We start from the raw sequence: 15,037 nt of genomic DNA on the forward strand, positions 1-15,037 counted from the left end.
GTTATGTTCTAATTCTTTCAGGAGGATTGTTTTATAAGGGATTTTGGGACTCTGATACCGATACAAGACGATACCACACAATGCGGTTCGTATCTTGACATGCTGAGTCAGCCTACTATCGCCGGTTTTAACCAGATAAATATTAATATTGGCGATTTCGGGACTCTAAAATCCGAAGACGAAACTACACAAAGCGTCTCTTATCTTGACATCCCGGGTCTGCCAAATCTCCGATATATAACCAATAAATATAGGCAATTTCTGGACTATACCTGGTAATATTGATATTACAAGATACTGGAATGACTTTTTGCCTACTGTGTCTCGGCACGCCGGGTCTGAGAAATCGCCGATATTATATTTACCCGATAAATATCAATTGCGCCGGAACTCCTAGGCTAATATCGATACCAGACGATCCTAGATTTACTTGCACTGTGTGGTGTTGGCATGCCGGGTCTACGAAATCACGGATATTTATCCGATAAATATCGGCGACTTAGGACTTTAACTCTGATACTAGACGATACTTTGTCAAATCGTGGGTAAATATCCGATGTATATCAGATGATTTCACCACCTAACAGATCTGACCACCCGAATACCTCTGTCCGACTCTTAGTTCAAAAATAGCATCCATGGCCGGAAGTCAAGAATACTGTATGTTTTACATTATTAGATTTATTAATGCAGGAAATACATTTTTTACATGTAAAGCATTTTTTAAATGTCCACACGGGACTTCGTCGTGAGGGCCGATCGGATATCATCGGGACTCGGGAGGCCCTTGCACAAATTACATTCTTTACATGTAAACATTTTTACTTGGCGATCGGGACTTGAACAGAGGACATATCGGAAATCATCGGGACTTTGGGCTGGTCTTGTATGAAACACATTCCTTACAACAAGCTTTAAGACGATACTATTTTTTTAAATAGCGGGCAAATATTCATTATATCGGCGATTTCATCACTTTGTAGATCTGAGTAAGCCCGACTTCTAAGTTCGACACCAGGTTCGAAAAATAGACGGCACTATAATTAGATTTTTCAAATCGCGTATAAATATTTTCCGATACATATCGGAGATTTCGCAACGTTAAAGATCTGGCCAAGCTCGACTTACACGGCAACACATACAATCAGTCAATCATTCCGTATCATTCACGAACCAAAAATTAATTTTAAGCGACTGATACAGAAAACTCTGTTTTAGAAACGTAGCATTGAAGGATCGCAGAGTCACTCAGTGTCTCCAATCCAGTTCGGGGTCTGTACAAGCACAGTGACTCCCTCAAACGCAAGCAAACAAGATATGAACGATGTTTTGAGATGCTTTCTAATTATTACATATCTTGGTTCAAATTAGTATGGTTTGATTTCAGTCAGGGAAAAGTAATACTCGATGTCAGAAATATCGCTGTCCGAACTCTCCATAGTCGTCTTACGTACGCGCTGAACTGTACACAGTACTCCTCCAGCTGCAAGCTACAATCGTCTGTATCGCCAATGACGTCACGCAAGCTTCTCCCATGAGCCCTTTCGCGCCCATGGAATTCCGAGCTCATTTCCATAAATGTCGTCTACTTCAAAGTCTCTTTTCGTCGCGCCGTAGTCGTCAGCGCGTGCAATTATGTTGCAAATTTGAGCTGCATTTTACTCAAGGGTGATTTTGGAAGGGATAAACTGTCAATGTCGCTGGACTTAGGTTTCCCTTTAACAGATAATATGATTGACAGATTCAGTATCAGTCACTGTCAGTGATATTTGCAGGACTTGGGGAGAGGATCAATTCGGGTACAAGATCCTCACTGCCTTGTCATTTGCATTCATACATACTATCCTCAATGAGTTGCCTGGCTACCAGTATAACTCTGATTACTAGTAACGATCACGTAAATTATCCTATATGAGTCTTTCCACAGTAAAGCGCAACATTGACATTCCCAATTTTGGAGCTCTAGCTTTTTCAATGAAATACAGCATTCACACAGAATGATATTATTTTTAGTAAGTACTACATATGAACATATATAAAAAATAATATTAAAGCTGTATGTCCAGCTCAACAAAAATTATAGATTTTTATCTTTGTAAATATGGCCTCTATTTGCTCACCATTTTGTGACATTTTGTACCCTGTAACATTAGAAAGGGATATTTACAATATTTATACCATTTGAATTGATTTCAAATGCAAAGTAGTAATGTATTATAAGCAATTACGAACTAAATTTATTCTTAGGGATGGACCATTAGACCTTGGGAGGGGGGGTGGTCACAATGAAATTGTGAAAATTTTTTTTTTACTATTGTAAATTTCTGAATTTTTTTTTTCCAATTGAGATTAGCTGTGCAAATTTTTTTTTTCAGAGTAAATTTTCAGATTTATAATTTTTTTTAGTTCATCGCTGTCTGAAGATAAAGAGGGCAAAGATGTGGTGCCAAGCACCACAAGCGGCCACGCAAGCGGTCACGGAGGTCAGGAGAGGGGTGTCCCCCTGCTGCTGTTGGAGCTTTGAAAAATAGAGATTACGATGGTGTTATTTGGTGGCACTTGGGGAGTATTTTTGCGGGGGGAGGTCAGGAGGGGTGTCCCCCTCCTGCGTTGGAGCTTTTGAAAAATAGAGATTAAAATGGTGTTATTTGGTGGCACTTGGGGAGTATTTTTGCGGGGGGTGGTCAGGAGGGGGTGTCCCCCTCCTGCGGTGGAGCTTTTGAAAAATAGAGATTAAAATGGTGTTATTTGGTGGCACTTGGGGAGTATTTTTGCGGGGGAGGTCAGGAGGGGGTGTCCCCCTCCTGCCGTTGGAGCTTTAGAAAAATAGAGATTAAAATGGTGTTATTTGGTGGCACTTGGGGAGTATTTTTGCGGGGGTGGTCAGGAGGGGGTGTCCCCCTCCTGCGTTGGAGCTTTTGAAAAATAGAGATTAAATGGTGTTATTTGGTGGCACTTGGGGAGTATTTTTGCAGGGGATGGTCAGGAGGGGTGTCCCCTCCTGCCGTTGGAGCTTTTGAAAAATAGAGGTTAAAATGGTGTTGGTGGCACTTGGGGAGTATTTTTGCGGGGGGAGGTCAGGAAGGGGTGTCCCCCTGCTGCTGTTGGAGCTTTTGAAAAATAGAGATTAAAATGGTGTTATTTGGTGGCACTTGGGGAGTATTTTTGCGGGGGGAGGTCAGGAGGGGGTGTCCCCCTCCTGCGGTTGGAGCTTTTGAAAAATAGAGATTAAAATGGTGTTATTTGGTGGCACTTGGGGAGTATTTTTGCGGGGGGTGGTCAGGAGGGGTGTCCCCCTCCTGCCGTTGGAGCTTTGAAAAATAGAGGTTAAAATGGTGTTGGTGGCACTTGGGGAGTATTTTTGCGGGGGAGGTCAGGAGGGGGGTGTCCCCCCTCCTGCTGTTGGAGCTTTTGAAAAATAGAGATAAAATGGTGTTATTTGGTGGCACTTTGGGAGCATTTTTTTCGGATTACACATCTTCCTCTGGAACATGGTCTTCTTGCTCCTCATCAGCTTCCTATAGTTTTGAAAATTGACTATTTTGGTTTCCTGGCTTCCCTTTCTACTGCGTGGTGAAATGGCTACATGCACCCCACCAAACATCATGCATATCTCATGATTTACAATTGATTTTGACAAGCTGAGAAGCTAAAATAAGCTAAATAATATAGTTAAATTTGAATATTTGTGTTTTTAGAGCAATTGTTGCCCTTTTTTGATCAAAACATCTATTTCTCTGTAGCAGCATGTCCAAATTGATAGGATGTGTATAGATGTGTTGAAATTTCAATATTTGTCTTTTTAGGGAAATTTATGCCATTCATGGTTCAAAAAATCTGTATTCTCTGAAAGGCTCGTCCAATTTCTTTGAAATTTGCTACACAAAAACGATTATTCATGCAGATTTATTCAGTATTTGCTATCGAGAAACTTTCAAAATTCAACCCCTTTTGTGTGTTTTTGTGTTGGGATTTGTTGGATAGATGGCATTCTACGTAGTGTATTGTTGAATGTTAAAACATGTGTTGCTGTTGTTTTTTGAGGCTGTTTTTTGAGAAAAAAGAATTGAAAATGCCTTTTTAAAAGCAAAATAATACATAATGACTTGATATGTTGTTTTATCATTATTGACGTGTTTCTACTTGTTCACCCATTCTCGCATTCATCATTGCAATAAAATGCTGTGAAAAAAATGAAACTGATGTGGCCTGCATCTGTTTACCTTGATCTTAAAAGGCAAACAACTTTCTGTCTTGATAACCATACCATAGTTTCAATGTTTTACCTGGTGTACCTGCTTGGTTTGTACGCAGGAAACAAGTAGAAAACAGGTTCTATAATTTCATATTTTCAAGTGATCAGAATACAAAAGTCCTGAAAAGATAAGATAATCACAACTTCCAGTATAAGGGATACAGTCACTCTAAATGTATAAATTAAAATTAAAAATGTGCCGGGAGGATGTACTAAAAAATACAGAAAGTTGCTTTCTGTCGGTAAAATCTAAAAAAAATTCAAAATTTTAAAGACTTTTGCAGATTTTTTTTTTACACCTTTGTCTTCTTATTTATTTTTTTTTTATTTTGCAAACTAGTTTGAAGATTTTTTTTTTCCTAACTTTCTGCTCTGAAAATTTTTTTTTTTCTGTTTTTGACCACCCCCCTCCCAAGATCTAATGGTCCGTCCCTTTAAAAAAAGCACTAGGGAAAGGGCCAAATATTATGCCCAAAAATATTGCTAACGCGTGTAACAATGTCTGTCCAACTCTATGCGAATTGATAATATGAGAACAATAAATATAGTGAAGGCTGTAAGCTGCAACAAACCACTCATACATTTGACTAACAATGAAATCTTCCACTATGTAACATTCTTTATTCTGTCTTTATTGAAGCTTGGGTTCTCTTGCAGTTAAAATATTTCTGGAAGGCGTGTGTCCACATGTTACACGTGTTAACTCATTTCCAAAATCAAGATTTAAAAAAAATTCTTTTGGTATACATTGCTGAAATTTTGTCATTTGAGGGTGCCCTAAAGTTCATGTTTTATGGCGCAATTGAATATAAACCGATGGCCACCATTACAGAGAGCACCTGAATGGCAGGATGTCTGTCCTCTTTGTTACACGCGTTACCGGTGTTACACGCGTGGAAGTAATTGTAGTTTAATTAAATACTGGATAGAATAATGTTAATTTGTTTTTTTAGTGTGACAATTCTATCTGTATCAGAAAGTTACTGAAAGCTTTCTTTACAACTATTGATGCACCTTAGATGCCCATATCGTTTATGAACGAATTGGACAGAACTGATGTGTCTGTCCAATGTTACATACGTTATCCCATAGACAATACAGGGGTCTTCCCTCTGTTGTCTATATGGTTATCCACAGAGCCAATTTATAACAATTCACATCATAATTCTGAGGTATTTAACTTCGTCATGACATATACATATATAAATCAATCAAGTACATTTATTCAGAATGGAACACACACAATTTGTGTATAAAGCCAATCCAGTGTCTGTATATGTTACATACGTTGCCAGTTGCCATAACGTTGCATCAGATATCCTCCTCTTCTGATAATATTAAGATTAAAACATCTTCTGAAGTGTGTTTCTAGTTCTTGTAGACTAATGGGTTTCTTTCAAACTTGGCACAGGGATGATAATGGGATACATGTGATGAAATACAATACAATGTCATGTCTGTCCATGTTACACGCGTTACTGTTGCCGCGACAATTTGCCCTCCTTCTTAAACAAAGAAATTATTTATCTTAAAAAAAATATTTTAGATGACACACCTGTAGTACTGTCCACCCACTCAACTTTTAGATTCAGATTAATAAATTTAATTTTTGACCTTATTGTCACAAAAGTGGTTGCACTTTACTGTGGAATGACTCATATATTGCTTATCGCCGTGACGGCAGTCTATTATTGTTGAGTTTTTCTCATCGAGATGTCTTTCTTCTGCAGGTCAGGTGCCTCTGGTTTGTCGCCAAAAAACTCGATGATGATGTTCTGGATTTCGCCACGAAGCGCTTAAAAGAAAAGACATTGTCAAACGCCAAAAGACGGATTAATATCAAAGCCATTAGGCCCGCAGCCGAAGACCAGATCATCTAAAAGTATGGTCAGATATACAACAGACTTGCAAGTTCTCAATCCAAGTAAAACTAGACCTCTGACAAGTGTACATGTTTCATTACTTTTTTTTCATTGCATATCAACAATCATTCCAGCTCCATGCAACAGTTTGAAACATCAAGTATTAGGTTTGTCAAAAAGAGAGTACTATGAACTGTGTCACTATCTATCGATATTTGATATCGATTGATATTTGGCACAGTTGGCAAAGGCTTTTGCCACATGGTACTGCTGGCATTATTCGTCTAGAAGTTATGAATATGATCAATAAATGATGTTGTGCATTATACTTTTTTTTTCATTATACACGCACTACCTGTGTCGCGTGTGTGCCTATTACTTTGCCCTCGCTATCTCAGTATAGCATTTCAAAGAAAACAGTTTATATATGACTCTTAATTACCCTTCCTAATCCCCTTAATTAAATTTGATCTGCTGATCACCAACGCGGGGGGGGGGGGAGGCTTATCGCCTGACCAAATAACTCGTCAGCAGCTCATTAGGTAACCGTGGTTTTATGAGCTGCTAACGAGTTATTTGGATATGCAGGGCGATAAGGGCCCCCCCCCCCGGGTCGGTGATAGGTTGAACAAATTAATGAAGGGGATTAGGGAGGGCAATTGACAGATATGCACTGTTTTCTTTGAAATACTATACAGAGATATATAGCGAGGGTAAATAGATACACACTTAGTAGTTTGTGCCTAAAGAGATGACTCGCGCGCAAGCATCTGAGTAAAAATGAGCTCACACACGATCGAAGTTTTTTCTTGGCTGACAGATTCGAATCCAAAGTTTCTACCTGCCGATTACGGAAAAAATAAACATAACCTGTAAAATTGGTATGCGAGATTAGTGTTATAGGGAATGTAATTGCGAGTTCGTACTAATGATTACAACCGGTCTGGCCATTACCAGATTCATAAAGACTGAAACGTTTGCGATTTCGCCAATAGTTGGCGCTGTCCACACTCTCTTCTAGGCGTCTTTCAAAGCAAAGTGCTCACAATTCTCCCGGAGATCCTGTGCAATTTCTTACTGTTCAAAAAAGACTGAGCTCTACACATACATCATACTTTTTATCCATACCACAAAATGTTACAGACGATGCACTCTATACGTTTTCATCAGTGTTTCATTCTCAAATAAGTCACACGTCTGTTGTGTCAGCTTGCAAATAAATTACATTCAGTCGTGAGAGAGAGAGACTCACGTCACGACAAGAAAACTCCGAATCATCTGAATCATCGCAACCTATCTTAGTCGGGTCACATCAACCTTTATCTTCAATCGTCGCATATGCTAAACTTAAGCGGGGTTGACTATAGTTAGGCGACTATCGTCAATCGGGAACAGCATGCAGCAAAGGAAAAAGAAAATATTGAAACGTCGCCATCTCTATATCTGACTTTAATCAGATTACGAGAGACCAAAGTGAATGACTTGAGTACGTCAATACAGGTGCGTCTAAATTTTAATATGGACATCCAAGAGATTGTTTTAACCCCTTTTACAATTATGCCTGCATGGTGGAAGTTCATTTTTGAAATAAGTCATTTCTTATTGCGTTAATTTTTAAGTCCCTGATAAGAGATCGAGCGTTGGCTAAATCGTTGTGGGTATTTTTTTGAGTCTGGAGGTTTTGAGGGCGGTTAGGAATTTTCTCACACCAGTGTATTTCTCCCTCCTTCCTGTTTTGACGTCAAAGAGGTGAGGTTCCTCGACAGGCGTCATCATTTTGGGCTGGAGAAGACACTTACCCAGCCAAACGAAACCATTGACCAGTATCAATTACCAACTCCTATGATTACAGAAACTATGAGATATATTGACACACGAACATATTTAAAAAACAGTGTCATCATTCGCCTGTTTTAGAAAATGTTTCTCTCAGAACAGTGTAGATGACAAATATATATGCAGATTTACATCATAAGCTTACACGGGTCATATACTCCCTCATATGAATTATATAATCATGGGAGTCGGCAGTTGATACTTGTCGATGGTTTCGTTGGCTGGGTGAGTGTCTTCTCCAGCTCAAAATGATGACGCCTGTCGAGGAACCTCACCTCTCTGACGTCAAAACAGGAAGGAGGAAAAATACGCAAGTGTGAGACAATACCTTACCGCCCTCTCAAACCTCCATACTCTCGAAAATACCCACAAACGATTAAGCATAGGCGCTAGGCTCCCTCCCCACCCACTCGGCATTTGTTGGAGCCTCGGAGCTCTTCTAGCCGAGAAATAAGTAAAATTTTACTGCTACGAGGAAATATTTGAATAATTAGTCTCATTTTGAATAATTAGTTTCGTTCATCACAGATTTGCTATTGATGGCGTCACAGTACTAACGGATCGACGCAATGCACAAGTTCGATCTGAAAAAACAATATGATCATGTTATTATTATTTCACATGTTTAATTGATCCTTTGTGTCACAAGAAAATGGTGATATGATATAGTTAAAATAATTTGTGTAGATTTTCTTAATCTTTATCTTTATCCGATTTCCCGGCACCTTCCTCATCGACTTTGTAACTATTAAAAAGATTAAACTCATCTCTGGCATGGTCAAATTTTGATTGTTCTTTTTTTGAAGTTTTTTTATTTCATCAAGTTAGCATTTTTTTATCCTGACGCTGCAAAGGCCACGCTTTCCAATGTGTAGATAGGTTTGATGTGTTTAGTGACCTGATAAATTACTTTCAAATGTAACACTTACATAATTTAATTGATAAATGTTATGTACAGAGAAATGAACAGGCTAAAATAATATACCTAGATGATAATAACAAACGCTTTCGTCCTGCTGTCGAATGGCGGCGCGGTAACGACAAAAGTTGTTTACCATGTGTGAGCGCGCTCATCATATTGATTGGTTGGTACTGATCGCGGTTCGCGGGTCCATCAGTCGACGTAGAACGATAATAACATATCACAGGCCACGTGGACGTATGTGTGATTGCAGTGTCACAGTCAGTGCACAGTACACTGTTCCAGTGCCATGGCTCTTAGCAAGGATTCAGTTGATATCGAGGTAACTAACATCTTTATTCCTTAGCCAAAGTTGTAAGTCGGGAGAGCTGACCACAAGTTTCGTCGCTTTTGGAGCATGAGCGCGATGAAACCATCTACGAAGTATGTGCTTTACGCCAAAGTGCAGTCCCTCCGTCACTATCCCACTGTTAATACCAAAGTCGTAGTCATGAATATTACACACACACTGTTACCTAACCGTAAGTATGGAGGTAGAAAGAAAGACTTTCTACCTCTATGCCGTGAGCGACTGTGGTGGAGGGACTGTGGTTTGATGTACACTAGCTACGTGACGCTTGTGCTTGTGAACGAGTACAGCAGTAGCGATTTTTGGGTAGTTGGGGAGATGCATATGGGAGGATCGAGGATGCCAGTTGCGTACCGTCCGACCCCAAAACCCAGCCCAAATGACATCGAGCCTAGGATACTGCAGTTTCTGAACAAAATGATAGCTATATCTCGGACGTGGAATTTAGTTCTCCATGCAGAACTGCAAATCACTATTTGTACTGAAATGTTGCCAGCTAGTGGCTACACGCTTCAGATCATACACCGTTACACGGCAAAACTTCGTGGTATATGGCATCCTGATAAGTTTCACCATGTACGCACGGGTGTCAAATGTGGTCACCCCATCTTTAAGATCTGAATTCTGTCCTGTTTCTCAATTTTTCAATGCCCTAACTTCTCCTCACCATTCACAAACAACAGCAAATAACTTTCTGTATCACTGGCAATCGATTACAGTGAGGTTATATCACAGTCCCCGGGTGGAGGGACTAGGTGTTGTTCCCTCCGATTGAAATTCCAAACTTCACACTGACATGAAGCCTTGAAGGGGCTGAATGTGGAAATGTTTTAGATACTCCATCTAGTACACATTATTAAACTAACAACAATAAACAACAACAAATGCTGCCCTTTAGGCGATTTGCTAACATTGGCACAATAATACAGGCTCACACTTACATTCAAATTCAAGCTTAAAATTCAAAACAAATCCAAGGACAGTTACCTTGTCAATCAATGATTCACAGCCAACCCCCTCTCCCTAGGTTTTGTAAGACTGTACCACTGTTCACCTTTATTCTAGCAAGACACCCACTTTAATACTGTAAGGCTTTTCATGTTTGCTAGATCCCAATGGACAAGCACTGTCATTGCTTGGTTCTATTACTTGCCGCAGAGCATAGGGTGAGTTATTTCAGGTAGGGTTACTACTGTATCCACTGTATATTGGAGATGTAAAGAGAATGATACCTTTGTCATTTAAATGAGTTTCCTGCTGGCAGCATGCCAGACATGACATAATAATACCTTTGTTGTGCAAAAACAAAAAGCAAAACAAAAAAAACATGATACTTTTGTGATGTTTTTGAACTCTCAAGAATTCATTTCCCTATTCAAGCCAAGCAGTAAATTTCAGTGTCTCCCTCATCACTTCCTGTAGCTATGTTTCTCAGATAAACCATGGCCGTTTGAGGTGGAAAGTGAAACCATACAGATAGACCACTGTCCAAAGTGAAATAATGTTTATCAGATAAAGCACTGTCATTTGAGGTAGTAATAGAAGCATAGATAGATCACTGTCTATAGTGGGACGCTTACAAACCACCATGGATAAACAGAAGCCTCTGTAAACTACAGGGAGTCTAATTAGCTAATTGTTACATGTTGATAGCACATTCTTTTCACAAAAATTGATACTATAATATTGATATGGCAGCCATAATTTATGCATACGATTGCAATTGATTCAATCAATCAGTCAATCAATCAATCAATCAATCAATCAATCTTTTATCAAAACACAATGAGAGAGTGTGGTATGGTACATTTAAGATGAGATGATTGACCATTTGTCTGAACTGCTTTTCATGGACAGCCAGTTTTGATGTTTTTGAAGAGAAACTGTACATTTGTATTGTTCATCAATACTTATTAACATTGCACTGAGTAGAATTTTTTACCATTAATGGCCTGTGAGTAAAATATCATATATGTGTAAACAGAAAAATTGTGACATGTGCATCCAACAGCATAACGGTATGCTGTCTAAAACTGCTATAGCCGTAACTTTTGATAAATTTTTCAGTATTTTTGTACTGTCATTGAAACTCACTTTCTAAAGTTATCTTCAATGTCACACTTACTAAACTAAATCAGTACAGCCTGTATATGTTTTGTGTCCATTGTTATTGTTGAAGACTAAATGAAAACTTTTTATAACTCGTTCAAAAAGTTTAATGCATCAGGGGACAGATATTGATCTACCACTTTTGGGAGCTCATTTTAAGCTCTTGGAGTAAGAAGATGTTTACCGTCTTAGTCTTTCAATAAATCAAAAATTTAATTTTTTAGTCCCCACCGTCCGGGGGGACTTATAGTTTGGTCTGTCCGTGCGTGCGTCCGTGCGTGCGTGCGTGCGTGCGTGCGTGCGTGGTGCGTGTGTGCGTGCGTGCGTCCGTTCACGCAGATATCTCAGAGATGCAAGGAGCGATTTCATTCAAACTTGGTACAAGGATTACTTCTATGTCATACAGATGCACGTCGATTTGTTTTGTGATACGATCCAATATGGCCGCCAGGCGGCCATTTTATTACGATTTTTTTCATGTACAAAGCCATAACTCAGACATGTTTCAACCGATTTATTCAAAGTTGGTACAAGGACATTGACCAATGTCATAGATATGCATGTCAATTTGTTTTGTGATACGATCCAATATGGCTGCGGGCGGCCGTTTTATTACGATTTTTTCATGTACAAAGCCATAACTCAGACATGTTTCTACTGAATTTATTCAAAGTTGGTACAAGGACATTGACCAATGTCATAGATATGCACGTCACTTTGTTTTGTGATACGATCCAATATGGCCGCCAGGCGGCCATTTTATTACGATTTTTTCATGTACAGAGCCATAAGTCAGACATGTTTCAATCGATTTTTTCAAAGTTGGTACAAGGATATTGACCACTGTAATAGATATGCATGTCACTTTGTTTTGTGATACGATCCAATATGGCTGCCGTGTGGCCATTTTGTTACAATTTTTTCATGTACAGAGCCATAACTCAAACATATCTCAACCGATTTTATTCAAAGTTGGTACAAGGACATTGACCTATGTGATACATATGCACGTCAATTTGTTTTGTGATACGATCCAATATGGCCGCTAGGCAGCCATTTTATTATGATTTTGTCATGTACAGAGCCATAACTCAGACATGTTTGAACCGATTTTTTTCAAAGTTGGTACAAGGATATTGACCAATGTCATAGATATGCATGTCAATTTGTTTTGTGATATGATCCAATATGGCTGCCGTGTGGCCATTTTGTTACGATTTTTTCATGTACAGAGCCACAATACTCAGGCATATCTCAACCGATTTTATTCAAAGTTTGTACAAGGACATTGACCTATGTCATACATTTGTACGTCAATTTGTTTCATGATATGATCCAACATGGCTGCATGGTAGCCATTTTGTTACAATTTGTTCACGTCCTTTGGACACGTACGATTTTATTCACCAATTTTATTCAAACTTTGTGCAAGGACATTGACCTATGTCATACATATGCACATTGATTGTTTTGTGATACAATCCAATATGGCTGCCGTGTGGCCATTTTTTTCCCGATTTTTTCATGTCCGGAACCATAACTCAGACATGTATCTTAGCGAATTTATTCAAAGTTGGTACAAGGACATTGACTTATTTATACATATGTATGTCGATTGGTTTCACAAGGTGGTCAAATATGGCCACATGATGGCAATTTTGTTATGGTTGTTTCATGTCGAGAGCCATAACTCTGGCAAGTCTCAACTGATCCTATTCAAAGTTGGTACATGGACATTGACTTATGTAATACATATACGGTACGTGTTGATTTTTTAAACAGTAAGATCAAATATCGCTGCATGGCGGTGATTTTGTTACAATTTTCTAATGTACAGAGCCATAACTCAGACATATTTCCACCAGTATCATTCAAAGTTGGTACAAGGACATTGACCTATTTCATACATATGCTCGTCAATTTGTTTCACGTCATGTAGCAGTAACATGTCAATTATTGAAGTTTTGTAAGTAGGCTGATATGTCAAGAAATACTGCACCAAATTTCATGAAACTTTGCACAGATGTTAAGCTCACATTGCTTTAACATTGAAAAAGACATTTATCAGTGTCATTTTAATTAATTTGTAATTGCATATGTAATGAACTTTCCTAATTAGAGTGATATAGCCACAAATTAATACGTCAAATTTGATGAAACTTGATACAGATGTTGATCTCATAGTTTGTTGTAAATACTGCATCAAACTTCATGAAATATGGTACCAGTGATAATCTATTAAGTATTAGGATTGTATGCAAAAATTTTTTGCAACACCCTGTTGATTAATTCCTAGTTGACTCATTTTATGAACTTTAGGATGGTGGCCTACATTGGTTTTATGTTTTCATCACCATGGAACTCATTCTTGGCCATTGAGTGCCATCTGTATCAAAGTGTTTTTATCACAGACCTAATTAATGAAGAGGACTCTATCCTCTCTGAGGACTTGTAATCAAAGTACCCATTAACAAGTGGGGACTGTGTCATCAACGATGACTTGTTCCCCATAGAGTTAACATAGGGATGGCGACCATTTTGAATTTCAAAAATATCAATAAATTACTAGAATATCAGGTAGAACAGTGACCATTGATTTTTATTCTTGATTTGGAGAGAGAATGTTTGAAAGTTTCATTGAGAAAAGTTTATAGAAAAGTTTGAAGAAGTCTTTCACTTTCAAGTTGCATACTACCTTAATCTGACCAGGTAGTTTATGAACAATGGTACGATATTAAAAATCTCAATTATGATACCCTCAATATGAAGATTCAAATTAAATCTTCCTAGGATAATGGATGAATTTCCTTGTAACAGATGCAAGTGTTATCAGAAATCACCATTCTGAAGTTCCTTCTGCTTCGGGGTTGCTGTCATCATTTGTAATGCTTTTGTTAAGGTTGTCGTCTTCATCGTGTGCTTGTAAGCCACAGCGATAGCATGAATTTTTGCACTAGTCTGTCTGGCCATACACCTCAGAGGAACAGTCTATAGTCTGGTCAAGTGCCTTGTTAAAGTGTTGATTGCATAAGTTTCATAGACAAAATTACAGCTTCGTAAGTCATCGGTTGTACACATTCATTTGTAAAAGTTGCACCTAGACTCAAAAACGGTGTCATCAGTCGGGTTCGAACTCACAACCTACAGTATCCAGTCACCTAGCGGAGAAATCATATCCAAATGTTGAGCTGATAAGTCTTCAATTTTGGTTGAGTCTGTTCTGTAGGTCATAGTTCATGAACTGAGATGAGATATAGGTTGGAATCAGAGCGACATTTTGTATCAGAAACCAGGCCATGTCATTTAGCACAGTTTTGAATTGACATCTGTGAAGATGGATGTCTCCGCAAATTGGGTAGAATTCACCAGACTTTGATATTAAAGTCAACGCACATTCACTGAAAGTCAAATATGTTCTGAGCAAAACGAACGGGTAGACTTGGATCAGAGTCCCAGCAAAATTATCTCTGATGTTAAAACAATCCTCAGCACTGGAGTGAACTCTATGGTAGGAGTGACCCAGAGACGAACAGATCAGGCCATTTTGAACTGTTGAATGATTGGATAAACACATGATCTGCTGCTGTGGATGTGTTTACATGGCCAGGGTTCAGAGAGTTGTAATTTTCAATGATTTACAATTGGCCATGATTGTGACCGTGATAATGACAGCTCAGTGTTGGAAAAATGTAGTCAGATAGTTT

The 15,037-nt window shown here is 38.6% G+C and overlaps 1 protein-coding gene across 1 annotated transcript in view; it reads left to right on the forward strand.

Moving 5' to 3' along the window:
* The first annotated feature begins 9,038 nt into the window (after positions 1–9,038).
* LOC139138522 (dihydropyrimidine dehydrogenase [NADP(+)]-like) overlaps positions 9,039–15,037 on the forward strand; it is a 34,603-nt gene continuing 28,604 nt past the window's right edge. The window contains 1 exon segment of the mRNA XM_070706927.1: positions 9,039–9,197. Coding sequence (XP_070563028.1) covers positions 9,165–9,197 — 33 coding nt within the window. The 5' untranslated portion in view covers positions 9,039–9,164.

This window comes from Ptychodera flava, chromosome 8 (assembly GCF_041260155.1).
Source record: "Ptychodera flava strain L36383 chromosome 8, AS_Pfla_20210202, whole genome shotgun sequence".
Lineage (NCBI taxonomy): Eukaryota > Metazoa > Hemichordata > Enteropneusta > Ptychoderidae > Ptychodera > Ptychodera flava.